This window comes from Ascaphus truei, chromosome 4 (assembly GCF_040206685.1).
Source record: "Ascaphus truei isolate aAscTru1 chromosome 4, aAscTru1.hap1, whole genome shotgun sequence".
Classification (NCBI taxonomy): Eukaryota; Metazoa; Chordata; class Amphibia; order Anura; family Ascaphidae; genus Ascaphus; species Ascaphus truei.
The window spans coordinates 359,625,971-359,642,676 of NC_134486.1; the positions used below are offsets into that span (position 1 = coordinate 359,625,971).

The following is a 16,706-nucleotide window of genomic DNA, read 5'->3' on the forward strand; positions in this document are numbered from 1 at the left end:
TCCTAAGTTTACGAATTAACAATAAAGATTTTTGGGGGTATTGTATATTCAGAATCACATTGTAAGCTTCAGTATGTAGGAAGGTCTTAAAGAACTAAAAAAAGAAGAAGAATTTAGAACATATCTGGGTTACAAAGAAAAGCTATGCCATGATCATGTTTCTTCTATCATCTCTATTTTTTCTGTGGGAAACTTTCTCAACATTAGCAGATACATACTTTGCATGGGCTCTTAAACTGTGATCCACAGAACATCAAGTGGTTCATGCAACAGTTTCAAATTTGCTGTCAATGTTTTTTCTTGGAATACCTGCAAACCCAGACATGGTTGGACACTAAGCAAACAGTTCTGTAAACTCTGTCTCCGTACTATCTGACACTAGCTGAGAGACCGGCGCTGCCCGGGACCAAAACTCGCGCTCCTTCCTCTTGCCACCCCCCCTCCCCCCCATTCCCCTCGTCTCTCTCTGCCTCCCCCCACCCATGCGCAGCTGTGGTCCTTCCCCACCTCTGCGCAGGTCCAGTCCTCCCCCCCCCTGCGCTGCTCCGGTCCTTCCCCCCCCCCCCGCGCGCGCAGCACACAGTGCCACACACACCGTGAGACACACAGTGCCACACACACAAACCCAGTGAGAGACACACAGTGTCAGACACATACACACAGTGTCAGACTCATACACACAGTGTCAGACACATACACACACACGCACACACAGTGTCAGACACACACACACACACATGCACACACAGTGTCAGACACACACACACACAGTGTCACACACACACACAGTGTCACACACACAGTGTTACACACACACAGTGTCACACACACTCACAGTGTCACACACACACACAGAAACACACACACACACACCAACTGCAGTGAGGACCTGGCCGTTCCCCCCACCGGTGGACACCAGCCACCTCCGTCCAATCTCCGCGCTCCCACCGGTCCAGAAGGCGCCTCATGTGCGGGCACTCTGACCGGTGGGGGCTGAGCATGCAGTGCAGGCCGCCAAGCGCACGGCAACCCGGAACGGGCGTGAGCCGGCGTCGGGAGGAGGCTGAAGTGCCTGATGAGTGGGAGCAGCCGCAGGCTGGAGCCGCAGCAACGCGCATGTGACAGGGGGCACCGGGGAAAGGGGTAGGAGGCAGGGTCCGAGGTGGACCGACACATGGGGCAGTAGGTGGGGGGTGACACCCGGGGGGCATGGGGGTGCGCGGCAGGTGGAGGTGATACCCGGGGACAGGGGGCCTCAGCGGGAGACAGGGACACAGAGTGTTGTGACCGGGGGGGAGGGGGGAGGGGGGTTGGTGTCGGGGGGAGAGGTGAGGCCGGCAGCGGGTGGTAGTGGTGTGGATGGTCCTGCTAAGTGAGATTCCTAATCCAAGTGAGGGCAACAGGTGCAATGTGAGGGGTGTGGTGAGGGGGGCGGGGGGTGCGTCCGTGGCCAATGACACCGGGGGAACACAGGGCCAATCACGCAGGGAGAAGACATACACACACAACCATTATTTGAGACTTATAGATAATCAAATATTTGTATTAGTTCTTTATGTTCTCTTCAACAATAATATGATGCCTATTAAAAGCCACATAGACAGTGAGAACAATCAGAGAATGGTGCACCTTCCCATGATTTGTTCTGTGGTACAGTAGCTCCATGAGATGTTGGTATTCAGCATAAAATATATAATAAATATATAAAGATTCGTAGAGCAAAGTTATAATTACTGATCAATCTTAATGTTCAAAACATATATCTGGAAAATCTATAGTACTGTACTGTATGTCTGACTCATTCATTAGAATAGAAAATTCAGAACAAAATTGTTTATTGTACACTAGATGGCACCAAAGGTTATAATAAATTGTTAAACTGAAAAAAACATCTCAGTATTTCCAAATATACTAAACAGCTCTAAGCCTTAATGAACCTTAAGGCCCAATTCTCTGACAAGATATGAACTTTTTCTGTGAATTGTATAAAAGCTGGCACTGGTCTCAATTATCCAGGTGCAAAAATATCTATGCCGTTTGGGTTAAGGTGTACTAAGTCTTAGTAACCTTTAGTAAATCTTACCCTAATACTTTCTAGATGTTACTGATTTTGCTTTATAAATTACATTACCATGTACAGTAATGAAAGTGAAAATAGGAAAAGTACATATAAATGTAAAATATTTGCATGTAAACCTTGTACTGTACACTTCCCATGGATTAAGAAGTTGTAAGGTATGTCAAGAAGCAAGAGTTAGATAGCACAATGTTTCTTTATAACGGATAAAGCCTCATTTAAAACGGTTTGCTTTGAGGAGCTCGCATCAACGACTACACACTTAGGGTTTCCAATTCTCTTGTATGCCTCTTCCACTCTAAAAAAAAAAAAAAAAAAAAAAAAAAAAAACATTTAGAAAATTAAAACAATAAGACAGAAGTTAAATTGGTAAATGTAATACAATATAAAAAAGATTTACAAATCATATGTAATTACATCAATTCAATTGCTTGTAATTTGATATATTTTCTTGTACAGTGCTATCAGCGTATGCAGGGCTGTTCACAGAATGGTCTGCCCTGTAGAGCTTACACTATATATACATTCAATATAACAAAATTGATGAACATGCACATCTGCATTAGCTCTCAGGCAGAGCAAAAGAGTATTGCTAAATTATATTGAAGGTTTAGTGCCTAAGGCCAAAAATATATTCTAGTACTGCTGCGGCCGAGTTTATTCGAGCATTTGCCCGTTCTCGGCCGCAGCAGTAACCTGGCGCGCGCCGGAGGGTGCCGGGCGCGCGCCGAAGCAGCGGAAGAGCGCCCTCCGATCGGGGCGCTCTCCCTCCCGCTGCCGGGTCCGCCGGGTCCCCCGGAACCCCCTGCCGCCGTCCTCCACATCGCGGGACACCAGGGCTCCCTCGGGGAGCCCTGGACGCGCGTGCAGGGGGCGCTGGCACCCGATGACGCGTGACCGCGCATCGGTGACGCGCGGCATGCCGATTGAGTGGGGCTAGCAAGCCGGGGCATCCCCCGGCTTGCGGAACTAGCCCTGCTCGGATTAAGTGTGTCGGTAGTGTAACAAACTACAGTATACTCTAATAGCAAACTGATATGAATAACTACTATATTTTCACTCCTATAAGTTTAATGTGATTAATAAAATAAATGACATGTTCCTAGAAGTGCCACATTATTTATATATATATATATATATATATATATATATATACAATATAATTTAGCAATACTCTTTTGCTCTGCCTGAGTGCTAATGCAAATGTGCATGTTCATCAATTTTGTTATATTGAATGTTTCCTAGATACAATTTTGAGCTGTAAAATAGTATTTTTATAGCACTTGCTTTTACTTTCTGACTGTGTGAAAGCAACAATACACGTACTGTAAAGTATACTTTACGAGGGGACACAAACCAGAAACACACAGGACGCACCCATACCGGACAAAATATGAAAGAAACTGTGTTGCGTTTGAGGAAAACAACAAACAGAGGGATGCACTAACTTCAGAGATCATGGTAAGCAATTCAGTTCAATGACTGCCAAACTGTACTAAAGTTTTTAAGTACTATACACTGTACTCCATGATTCTCTAACATAGCAGATTTCTTTATGATTTTGGATAAATATACGGTAATAATTCTGGAGGTCGTTTCTCAAGAAGTACTGGTAAAAAACATATTTGTTTCTCTTTTTATTACTTTAACCTAATTCGGAAGCCCTTGAAAGACTGATATAATATCAAACAAAGCAAGATGTTCCACCACTTGCTCTTAAAAGTCTTATTTGCTTTTGATAAACTACCTGGGTCAGGTGCTGGAATTATACACAAAGAAATATAATTTTGCATACAGTACATGCTAAATATGGTATATATATTTATATATACCATACACATACACACATATTGTGCTATGAAATCATCAGTTCAGTTTATAATATGGTCTAATATACCGTAGATGGAATGTTGTAGATACACATTATATTCCAAAAACATTTGAAAATATTTCACATGAAATTGATTTACAATGTATATATTTATACATAAATGACATAAGTGCAGCAGTTAAGAAAAAGGTGAGCTAAATGTATATAATGAATCTGCAATGCTTGGCTTTACAATACAAATATCTCTCTATACTGTAGTTACAAAGAATTATTTTCAAAACATTATGATGTGACACTTTTTCTTAAATATATAAGTACAAATATATGTGGTGACTAGTGGTGTACCGAGTACCCGGAATTACCCGGTACTCGGCGTTACCCGGCACATTTCCAGCTACCTGGACATTACCCGGACCTGGCAACTGAGAAGTGGGCTCGGCGCCGGGTAATACCCAGTGTCGGGTAATGTCAGGGCAGCTGGAAATAATCTAATTACTGTACTTACCTTTCCGACGACATCTAAGACCAGCAGCAGCAGTCCCGTGGCGGTGGAAGCATCAGAGTTGTCTTCAGCCGGCGGGGGAGCTGCAGGAATCACTTCCACAGCACCGGAGCAGGTAAACAGTGTCTGTGTGAGCCGCCGGGGAACCACGTGACCGGAGCAGAAGACGGAGTGTTCCTATTGGCCGTCTGTCCAATAGGAACGCTTCGTCTCCTGCTCCGGTCATGTGGTTCCCCGGCGGCTTACACAGACACTGTTTACCTGTTCCGGTGCTGTGGAAGTGACTCTTGCAGCTCCCCCGCCGGCTGAAGACACCTCTGATGCTGCTGGTCCTAGATGTCGCCGCCACCCTGCAGGTAAGTGCCAAATCAGGTAACCGGGTACCCAACCTGGTCGAACCTTTAATTTTGGCCGGGTACCCGTTAACAATTTTTTGTCATAAATGAGGAGCTGGTCCCACACTAGTGGTGACTGACATCAATTCAATAGTACGAAGGCTGCTTGTAGAGTACGAAGAAAAAGTGACTTAATTGAATTTTACATATTCCTCCTATGTGTTTCGGTCAATTCAATAAAGTTGCTTTTTCTTTAACTGTATGAGTGCCTGCTACATTCCTACTATTGAATCTATTCACACTACCGGATCTACTACAGGATCAGATCCGACTGCAATTGGTGCACCCAGGGCCGTTTTAAGACCTTCGTAGGCCCTAGGCACTTTTATTTCTAGAGGCCTGTGTGTCCAATATTTTTACTAATTTTGCACCACCACTTATTTGTTCCGGTTCCGTGAGTACTAAAGGAGTGCAAGCTCTATAATGCCTTTTTTCTAAGTGACTGACATAGAAGCACTTTAATGTGGCATAAATGGAGATTGCTTAGTGAAGTAGACAGTAATGTACATATCATGTAGCATACCAGACTTGAATATTTATTAAAACAATTATTTGTATTCAAAGAGTCATTCACAACAGTGAAACATTGACTATTTTAATAAAGATAATATTGTTTATGAAAATTCATGTCTGGTGTGCGGCGTCATACTGGTTATGAAAGCAGCTGCAGTGACTGCAGTATGTGAGCACCCAGCTACCCGATACAGTATAGCAGAGCCATGACGCTACCGTACATGACATGGAGTAAGGTACAGAAAGGTGTGCAATCCCTGCATCCAGATTCTATGTAATAAAGTAGAAACTATCAACGTGCCCTAGGCAGAACCCAAGTTCTTAATTTTATATGTAAAAGGGTATGTCCCATAATACCTCTCTTTCCCCATAATATACAGATGCAGCGGCCATTATTTTAACAAATCCCAACTCCTTTTTCGTGTGCTCTGCTGTATTCCACGCGACATTAACGCGGCCAATCACCCCAGGCACACGTGTTTATCGTGGTTGCTTTTTGGAATTTCATGGGTTGTGTGCAATTAAATGTAATGAAATGAATTGTAATGTGTACAGTACTGTGCTACTGTGATACTGTGTCAATTTCAGGTGTTTAAAAGCCAGAACACTAAAATGCCATTTTATGCTTTCGTCTGCACTCGCGTCTTAAGGCGGTATGGTTGGAAGAAATCCCGCGCCATGACATGGGTATTCCGAGGTATACACCACGTGATTTGTTTCAATAACGGCCGCTGCATCTGTATCTGTTATGTAAGCCCCTAGTAAGTTCAGGGAATTAATGGGTTAATCTGTGTGCTATTGACAAGGGGGCTTGTGCTCCTCTTTGATGGACAGGAGTACGGTGATGACTCATGGTCTGTGTGTAGCCTATCAGAGATAGGTGCAGTCCATGGGCCCGCCCCTGCTTCCTGAGGAAAAGGAGTACCTAAAAGTTTAGTTTATCAGTCTTGCTCTGGAGAGGAAAGAGAGAGCATGGGCTGTCAGTCTCTCCCATTGCAAGGATGAGCTAGTCCACTTCAGGCTTAGGCCTGGAGAATATCAAGACTCATTACCCCTACTATTGGGGTAAGCACTATCTAGAAGTCGGGGACTTAAAAAGAACTTGCAGCACTGTAGGAGGAATTGCAGTGGCTGTACACCAAGATGCATAATAAAGATCCTAGTTCACTTTTCACCTGCCTGAGTGTCAGTTCCTGGGCAGAGTGGAATGCGTGTGCAGTGGTGGGAACTGATCTCCAGAATACCCTGGAGCCCACTACAGCTGGAATCGTTGAGTACCATGAGAAGAACTGCAATAACCAGAGCCCAAAAACCTGTCCTGTTCGCCCTATAACAACGCAGAAGCTCAAGATTTCCTGCTCCAAACAGGTATGCATCATGACACCCCATGTAGCAGTAGAATTTCCCAGAGGAGGGGGGAGACAGGGCTACATATATATGGGTATTAACCCTATGAATTGGACAGTAAATGTAAAACTCAACTAATATCTAAGGCCAAAAGAACCCCATTTACCCAAGGTCTCCTAAGCCAGGCTTTCTTCTCCACAAAAAGTGATATTTAATGTGTGGTAATCAGAATTATATATACAGAAATCCAAGGCCTTTCAAAATATTTATAGCAATTTTCTTGCTAACTGAACAATCAATGATTTTGCTTACTCTGGAATAGCACATTTTTATGACACTGATAACTTTTTCTAGTCAACTAAAGGGGTTCCGTTGAGTGGTAATCCACCAATGTCCAGTAATCCCCTAGTGCAAGAGCAGCGAGCCTGGATCCGATAGGGTTCCCGCTGGCAATGCTGGGAGACCACTGACATATAACCGCCATAGTCAGGACTTGACCCAGCAGCCAATAGCAAAGCCGTGACATTATCATGAGTGATGTTGTAGCTTTCTATTGGTGACCCCTGCCGGCCATGTTTGTAGTCTGCAAACATATGCCATTTTTTTGGTGTCACAACCGGCACATAAAAACTACAAATATCTCTGGGCCCCAGGGTCCACGGATGAGCTCTGCAATCCCCCCCCCCCTTCCATTTGGGTAGTATTGGAAGAAAAAAAAACTTTGGGAAAATGTTTCTTTAAGGTTTTTGATTGGCACATGAAGTTGTGGATGCTATTTATTTTGCATGATTTACTTTTCTTGTGGGGCTCTAGATTTTTATTTAAATTCACAGAATTAGTGGTGGTTATTCCAGTGCCCCAAAAAAGTTACAATTTATATGTGTACAATAATGTGGATGACATTAATCTGGATAGAACCATCCCGTAAATTACTGTTAGACAATATGAAAAATTCAATATGAGAACTGTCAGTATTTTCTTTTTTTATGACTGTTCTATATAACATTCTCAATGAAAATATATATGCATTTATATGTGTGTGTTTGGGGGGTGGGTATGTATAGGTAAGTCGATACATAATTATAATTACAAGGAGACTGGCTGGAATTCTTTATACATACTTTTGCCGAAACATGCTGTTAGACTCTAGCTCTTTCTCTTCCTTGGTTTCTTCCATCCCCCGCCCGTGCATTCTGAGCATCCTCTCCTCATCACAGACAGTCAGTAAAATGACAAGGTTGGGTTTTAGAAGGTCGTCTGGCCACTGGTAAACCTCATGGTGACATTCTGGCAGGTTATGCACACTTCCTCCTATTTCTGTAGCTATTGCATATGCAGCTGTACTGTGCCAATACCTAACAGGAGAGAAACGCACAATAGGCCTTTTTCTCAGGTAGTTTAGAGATCACACAACCATATGAAGGATTGGTTTGTTTATCTCTAAGCACCATACATAATGGAACATAATTATATATTAAAATATCTTTCACTGAGGTTATTAGTAATACATATGTTGGCTTTTTCTCTGATTTTAGAACCTAAACTACGTTTACCAGCTTCATAAAGATGTAGCATATGTTACTGCTACTGTTACCATACGGTAATGTTTGATTTAATTTCCAAAATTGCGCAATATTGTTACTTGCGACTCCATTTGTTTAAATGGCGATAAAGTCAAAATCGCTCCAGAGAGCGCTATGGCTGCTACATATGTAGGTGATGAACTACCACCTTATTACTCCTCCCCATACTCCACCTACATTCAGTATTTAGCTACAGTGACCATACCACACTTGAATGTTATTGGATGTTTTGTAGTAGTAAATTGTCCTGCATACTGTACTGTTTATTATTTATTTATCAGGCAATGATTATATAATCATTTCAAAATACTCATACACTAGTTAACTGGAATAAAAAGATGCATCAGATATACTACTTTTAACGGATTAAACATACTGCATCATTGTCATTAGACTCCCTTTAGAGTATGTGGTGTTCACAGAGCCTCGGTGCAGCTAAAGATAGAGGGAGGACCAGAATGTACTTTTGAAATGTCAATGAGTCTATTTGCTAAAGTCTCTTGGCTGCAAAATTGTAGCATAATCAGTGCAAAAAACAGCACCATATTAATCAAAGAAAAGGAATCCCATTGAAACAATTGGAGTTTTTATTTGGATACATCTAGTGCAAGACTTGTACACTGGTTTTATCACAATTTTGCAGCTGGGGAACGTTAGTATAGTACATTTAGTATATTTAATTGTTATTGATCATATTCTACTAGTGGAAGAGGATACAATGACGTTAATGGTTGCAGTAAGTGGGACATATTTTGCTGTTGCACAACGTGGTCGCCTTTTATTTGGAATGTCTTTATTTCTGGCCGCAAACAAGGTAATAAAATAAAATGCATCTTGTTTTACTAACCTGTCTACAATGACTGGAGACTTTCTGGATGCCTTCTCTATTTCTGAGGCCACAATGTAGTTACCCAAGGCATAGTATGCTCTTTTAATAAGTGATGGCTCGTCATCAAAGGTTTTTCTCCACTGGCTTATACAGTCTGGTGGTGATTTTAACAATACTGCTCCCAGTGAATCCTTGAGGGACTGGGTTAATGTACTTTTTCCTTCAGCACAAATAAAAATGAAACATAAGTAGTTATTATTCAACTACAAACACATTGTGGCAAATTTATCAGAGCCTTTGTGGAGAGAGCATATTTTTTATTATACCTTTCCTTAATTGTATCAAAAAAGAACAAGCAAAAGTGACAGATCTAAATCATTTTTATTATCTGTGCTGGAAATGCATGCATGCAAATGGCACAGGTATATACTGTACTGTACGTTACTTCTTCAGCAAGATTCATTAACTTTCCTGCTGCTCATTACTGACTTGATTATTGACGCTACAGAAATGCGATACCATGTTCTACATATATTGTATACACAACGAGGAATAACTGTACTAACTGTAAATAATTGATAGTTTAGAGACCTGCGAAATACAGAAGTGGTGGCGCGGCATGCCAACAATATCTGTCTACGTGCAACATTTGCCCAATGCAAATGAACTTGTAAATGTGCTCTGTGTCATACAGTATGCAAGGGCCCTTCACAGCCTCTCTGGAAAACTATAACACAGTTACAGTACACTGGCGACACACTTTATTCGAGCTCGGCTTGTCCCACGAATTCGGGTATACCCGGGTGTATTGAGGTTTGTGACTGTTTTCTGCCCGAGTGCATTGGGTTATTTTCCAGGCAGGGATTGAAGCATTTTATTCCCGCTGGCTGCAATACTGCAAAGTATATATATATATATATATATATATATGATGTGTATGTTGTGATGGTGCTCAAAGTGCTGGGGCTGTATTGAAGGAAGGGAGTATTAGCTGGGTAATGACAATATAACTCTTTGTACTGTGCCTTTAAATGGGCATAAGGTGCCTTGAAGGTCAGGGTGGGTTGCCAAATGACAGCCCCCCCCCTTCCTCATTAGGCAGCCCCAGGTATAGTACTCACTGTAGTAGTATTTCTTTTCCTTCCCAGTCTCCCCTCCAAAGCGTGCAGCTGAATAGAATGTAGATTCAAAGCCAGGGTGTGCAGCGCACAGCAGTAGTAAGTAGGAGCAGGTCTTGCAGAAAAATAGTCCTTTATTAACACTTCATAATGTGGGACAACAGCAAACCTTCAACGCGTTTCGTTCAAAGGAACTTTATCAAGAAGTGCTGTGTATCTTAAAAACAACAATTTAAATACAGCTGACTGCCTGAATTCGCGCCAAATCGTGACGTCATAATCTGTGTTTGGCCAATGAAACTCATGATCCTCGCGCATGCGCGCGGCGCCAGACCTCTATGATCAACTCTATGGTTTGTCTAATCCTCGCGCATGCGCGTGGCGCCAGAGTGGCAGGAGTTCAACTGCTATTGCCAGCCGTGTAGAGAATGAGAAACACGCCCCTCCGACCGGCTCTCAATGCTCAAACACGCCTCTGGCTAATGCAGGATGACGCCCTCCAATATTTTTTGGTTTATTTAATTATCCATGTTATTCTGTATGTATTGATATATCATTTTCGTGTGTAAGGCTCTTATATACCCTGTTATATTGCTGGCACTGGAATTAATTATTTATTTCCTTCTGGGGAAGCTTCTGCGCATGCGCGGGCTGTGGAGGAGGAGGGCGTCATCCTGCATTAGCCAGAGGCGTGTTTGAGCATTGAGAGCCGGTCGGAGGGGCGTGTTTCTCATTCTCTACACGGCTGGCAATAGCATAGAGTTGATCATAGAGGTCTGGCGCCGCGCGCATGCGCGAGGATCATGAGTTTCATTGGCCAAACACAGATTATGACGTCACGATTTGGCGCGAATTCAGGCAGTCAGCTGTATTTAAATTGTTGTTTTTAAGATACACAGCACTTCTTGATAAAGTTCCTTTGAACGAAACGCGTTGAAGGTTTGCTGTTGTCCCACATTATGAAGTGTTAATAAAGGACTATTTTTCTGCAAGACCTGCTCCTACTTACTACTGCTGTGCGCTGCACACCCTGGCTTTGTATATATATATATATACATACTGCATTACAATTCATGAATTTATGCCATCTGGTAGACACGCGAAGCATTGCAGCCTATTAAATCCTAATCATTATCATTTAACAGATCAGCCGCCCGTCAGCCAGGCATGAACCCAGGCTGGGAAGGCAAACGCAACGGGGCTTGTCAGAGGTGAGGAGCGGCGCATTCCAGGTATCTGCCAGGTACATACTGGGTATTTGCTCGAATAAAGTGTGTCGCAGCAGTATATTTTCCACATCGTAAGGTCCCATTAAGAATGTGTTTCAGGATCAATCTATAGATCACAAGCACATTTTTAACTAAGCATATTTTTTAATTATGTGTAACAGTATGTTTAGGTTGGAGTGTAAGGTAGTAATCAGTCTATACATTCTTCATAGAATACGTGAGAGACTAAACAATTGAAGAACTAAATGTAACCCCAGACACTAAACATTTTATGTCTAAGAAAATAAATATAGTCAAGATTTCGATCAACATTTTAAATCAATTTCCTACCTGTGGCATCAAGTCCTTCAATGACTATAACAGGGAACTCTCCTTTTTTAGTAGTTGTGGAATTATTTTCCAATAGATCTAGAACATTTTTAGCTTCTGGAATAATTGTTGAACACTGTAACAACAGATACATTATATGCTATAATTGTTCATACTGTATGATAACATTTTGAGCATAAACATACTGTATAATGCTGCCCACTGACTTCAAGAGTTCGTAAACATTTCAAAGCAGTAGTGTGGAATTATACCATCAAAAATGCAATGTTCATACTGTATACAGGTACAGTGATATATAAGAACTAATGTCGTTTTACAAGCAGCAATATATTTTCTTTATGATCTTATATGAAATAATTACTGGCACAACCTTGTTTTACAGCTCCAAATATTTACAGTACCAATTTTACTTACATTTACAGCATAGGGCCATCTGATTGTGCAAAGTCTGTGATGCTGTACTGTACTCCTAACATAAAGCAGCAATATATTCAAAATCGTATATGTGATTTCTTAAAATAAAGTAGTTGGGTAGTATTCGATAATACAGTACTTATTGCATTTCTTTTGACCATGTCTTTATGCCTTTTTTTTAATGAGCTTTAATTCATTAGGCTTACCGTACTTTCAAAATCCTTTGTTTTTTTAAATATGAGTTGAGTAGTATGAGTTAATACTTGCTGCATTTTTGTTCTCCCCACTCTTAATGCAATTTGTTATGAGTTTTAATGTATTTAGCTTCCTTGGGTTGTGATAGTAACCATTTACAAAGGCAGAGCACTGTCTCTTAGGCCTCGTTCAGGGTGCTGGCTTCGGAGGGAGGGCGTGCTGCCGTGCGTGCTGCCGTGAGAAAGAAAGTATTCAATTTGAATACTGGTTTTCAGGGTAGCAACCGCCCTGTCTCAGAGGCCAGGAGTTGAAGCTGACTACAGTTTCAATAAACGAAAATTTCGTTTTTTGGAGCTGCAGCAGCGTCACAGGGACCTGGGCAGCCAATGAAATCATTCTTCAGAATGATTTCATGACTGCAACCTTGATACTTACCCTGCTGTGTGTAACCCCGCCCCCTCCCCAACGCTGAAAAGTCTGCTGGGGGATAAACACAGATCGCCCAGCAAACTGCAGCACTGCCTCCCTCCCGCCCTCCCTCCGAGTCCTGCAGCTGGCACCCTGAACGAGGCCTTAGGGAACCATATTGTGAACCATAGGCCTATATCTCTTCCCCTCCCCCACAAGCCCATATCTACCCTCCCCCCCATCCCCCCCACAGACCATAACTCCTCTCCCCCCACTGGCCCATATCTCCTCTATCCTCCACCAGATCCAAATCTCCTCACCCCCACCCCATATCCCTCCCTTCCCCCCCCCCCACAGGCCAATATCCCTTCTCTCCTCCCCCTCCCTCCCAGGTCCATATCTCTTCCCCCTCAGGGACCCCCAGTGTGCTGGGGGGGGATTAACAGGTGTGGGGGTTCCTGCTGCTTTCATTTGTCCTGGGCCCCAACATTTTTTTTGTTGGCTTTGGTTGTAGGTAGCCAGATTTAGGTTTGGATGACAGCTTTTGTTTAACCTACGGGGGTTCTTAGCCCGTCTGCCTCAATGCCTTCTTTCTGTATGCTGTCAAGACAAGTCTCCAAAGAATGAAGGCCTTTTTGGTGTGTTCCATATTGAGTGTGGAACTTGCGACGGAGCCGTGGCCACGCCCCCGCCGGCGGGTCAGCCAATGAGGGCAAACCAGCCGCGTGAGGTCATGGCCACCCCCCCCGCCACGCCCCTTCCCGTCGCAAGCTCTCCCTCCCAGGACCGCATGTGCGGGTGCAGCGCTGTGCACGCGCCGCCCCCCCGCCGGACGCGCGTGCACTGGGACCGCAGCCTTAGGGAAGAATGTCAGTGACAGGAAAAGATGACAACTCATTTCTAACTGATTATCTTTTATCAGGTTAAAGCAGCAGTTCAAGCAATATACAACATGTGTGTTTTTTTTAAACAAATCAGTTCTGTACTATGCAGGGCTGCCAACAGAAATCATGGGGCAAAGGACAAATGAAAGGAGCAGCCCCCCCCCCCCAACCCATAGCGCACCGATCACGGGAAGAATTTTTTTAGCGCGCAACTTTTACTTAACCCCCCAATACATATAAAAATACACCCCGCGGAGTGGGCCGGTAGCTGCGGGATGGGCGGTGAGGGGGCCGGGGGCAGCAGTTGCTAGTGGGGGGGGCCGGTTGCTACTAATAGGGGGGCCAGTGGCTGCTACTAAGGGGGGCGCCGCTGCGGGAGGGCCGGTGGCTGCGAAGGAGGTGCCTTTGCTATGGGGAGAGGGGGTGGGGGGGGGGTGTTAGGCCGGTGGCTGCAGGATGGCTGGGTGGGGGGACGGCCGCTAGGGTTGCAGGTGGCGTGTCCAAAAATACTGGACACAATACATATAAAAAATGCCCACACGTCCTCCCAAAACATATAAAAATACCCCGCAATACATATAAAAAGTACCAGACCCCCCAATATATATAAAAAATACCAGACCCCCCAATACATATACTAACTACCCCAACCCCTCCAATACATATAAAAACTACCCCAACCCCCCAATACATATAAAAACTACCCCAACCCCCCCATACATATAAAAACTACCTCAACCCCCCCATACATATAAAAAATACCCCAACCCCCCCAATACATATAAAAAAATACCCCAACTCCCCCCAATACATATAAAAAATACCCCAACCACCCCAATACATATAAAAATCAGACTTACCTTTGGGATGGGGGGGTGGTAAGCCGGTGGCTGCAGAGGGCTGGTTGTTGCGGGGGGGGGGGTTGCGTGGGGTGGTGGCTGCGGGGGGCCGTGGCTGCGGGGGGGGCAGTGGTGGTGCTGCGGGGGGCGGTGGGCTTGTGGTGCTTGGTACCTGGCGGTGATGCGGGGGGCCCGGCAGTGCTACGGGGGGGGCAGCCGCGGGGGTGGCAGTGCTTGGTAGCTGGCGGTGATGCGATGGACCCAGCGGTACTGCGGTGGGGCCGGCCGCAAGGGGTGGTGGTAGCTGGCGGGACACCCGGTGGCTGGCGGTAATGCGGGGGACCGGCGGTACTGCGGATTAGCTGGCGGGACGCCCGACGGCTGGCAGTACTGCGGGGGGTGGGCAGGATGCCTGGCGGCTGGCGGTGATGCGGGGGGGGGCGGTAGCTGGCGGGACGCCCGGCGGGGGTGGTTATGCGGGGGGCCCGGCGGTACTGCGGTCGGGACGGCCATAGGGGGTGGTGGTGTTGGGGGGGGGGACGGCCCCCTTCCCCTTCTGATGAAAGAGCTCTGGCTCTTGAGCCCCACGCTCTCTCTAGCAGTGAACCAATTGTATCTAGAAACTGCCCAGTCAATCATATTCCAGGAACTACATTGCCCAAAATGCTGTGCAAGAACTGAATTAAATAAACCTGAGCAAGCGATCTATTACAGTCGATTAACGGAGAATGGATCGATCTGCAGCTTAGCTAATCACTTGTCAGTGTGCAGTTTGTATTAATGCACATATTGAATGGGGAAAAAAAAATATTTTTTTTTTTTTTAAAACGGCAGCTTGAATATAGTATCCTACAGTACACTGGTAAACTTTCCAGAATTACCAGTCCTATCCTTCCCAATCTTATATTTTCACTCTGTTCACATCTTACCTCTTGTAAAACAGAGCACGCATCTCCCAGTGAGTAAAACACAGCGGAATTTTTTATGTTAACCACAAATGGGGATGTTGCAGGCTCTCCCACTCTCACTACTTGTGATATTTCAATCTCCTTTGCCTGTCCTCGATCCAGTTCCCACAGACACTGCCAGACCTCGCTTCCTGTCCCCTCTTGGTAGCTGCAGAAGAGGACATGCTGCTTGTACTCACTCAGCAGGTCCTTCAGCCTACTCTGTATGAGAGGACAGTTCTGAGGATCCAGAATGATAAATCCCTTCTGGAGAGAACCCTGGGCGTCATGTGGAAGGTAGGAAAAGAGACTCAAGACCTGGCAGCTTCCTAACACCCCTCGGGTCAATTGTTGCCCCAATGACTTCTGCAACCTTGCTGCAGTAATGCGATGTGGGGTGGTGATGCTCACGGAGTGGGCGCTACCCCACTGAGCAAGCATGGGCCACACATGTGGTGAAGTCCCAGCAGGGGAGAGCTGGTGTGCGCGATCATATGCTGTGAAATAGAAGGGATCAGGATATCCCAGGCTCTTATTTGCATCCACTGCAAACACACGGCTCTTCCAATCTGCAGTGTAATGGCAAAGAGAACTGGCCATCCTCAGGCAGTTTGCAAGCACAGCTCTCTTCTTGGATAATAGTTGTAGGCAGAGTCTTTGCGTGATCCAGTTTGACATTGGGGAGATCTGATTATATATATATAAAGATAGTGCCATTGCACTGAGTTTCAATTACCATGAAGCAGAGACCAGAAAGGAAAGTGAAACCAAAATCAAAGTTAGAGAAACGAAACTCCAGTTTCCCGAGTCCTTCTTTATCTGCTCTTCACACACCCTGGAAATTTGATATCACATGCATGGAAGCTGCTGCTGCTGCTTAAGTTTCTATTTCCCTGGAAATTAAGCCTATCACATTTATTGATCACGTGTTTTGCAATGCAACATGAAGAGACAAGCACTGCCTAATGGCAGACCCCTCTGCGTTAATGCTACTATATACTGTACTGTATAAACAAGTCATTGTGTTGCCCCTGTAGTATACAGCCCTGAGGATCTACAGTATTTGGTCAAGATAACTAAATAGGGTATTTCTTACTGTATTTTTTCAACTGATCTCGTTAAAACGTATACAGTATATATATATACACACACACACACCACACACACCACACACACCACACACACCACACACACCACACACACACACACACAGTTCTTTTTTTAAAGTCTTCTGTCAGCACAATACTGTAAGTGCGGCAATATAG

The 16,706-nt window shown here is 44.5% G+C and overlaps 1 protein-coding gene across 1 annotated transcript; it reads right to left on the reverse strand.

Moving 5' to 3' along the window:
* Window positions 1-1,456: 1,456 nt before the first annotated feature.
* On the reverse strand, window positions 1,457-16,216 carry CMPK2 (cytidine/uridine monophosphate kinase 2). Its single transcript, XM_075598303.1, has 5 exons — window positions 15,424-16,216; window positions 11,755-11,869; window positions 9,096-9,297; window positions 7,787-8,020; window positions 1,457-2,375 (listed from the first exon to the last, which is right to left on the reverse strand). Exons 1-5 carry the CDS (start codon window positions 16,156-16,158, stop codon window positions 2,255-2,257), a joined length of 1,407 nt encoding a protein of 468 aa, XP_075454418.1. The 5' UTR covers window positions 16,159-16,216; the 3' UTR covers window positions 1,457-2,254.
* Between the last annotated feature and the right edge of the window lie 490 nt (window positions 16,217-16,706).

Bases quoted from the DNA above. Each gene is read 5' to 3' on its own strand.
- CMPK2 (XM_075598303.1), bottom strand. From the start codon at position 16,158: ATGGCACTATCTTTATATATATATAATCAGATCTCCCCAATGTCAAAC. The intron at 9,298-11,754 runs GTAGGAAATTGA...TTTGTGCTGAAG, and splicing joins TGAAGGACTTGATGCCACAG to GAAAAAGTACATTAACCCAG. The intron at 8,021-9,095 runs GTTAGTAAAACA...CTCTCCTGTTAG, and splicing joins TCTCCAGTCATTGTAGACAG to GTATTGGCACAGTACAGCTG.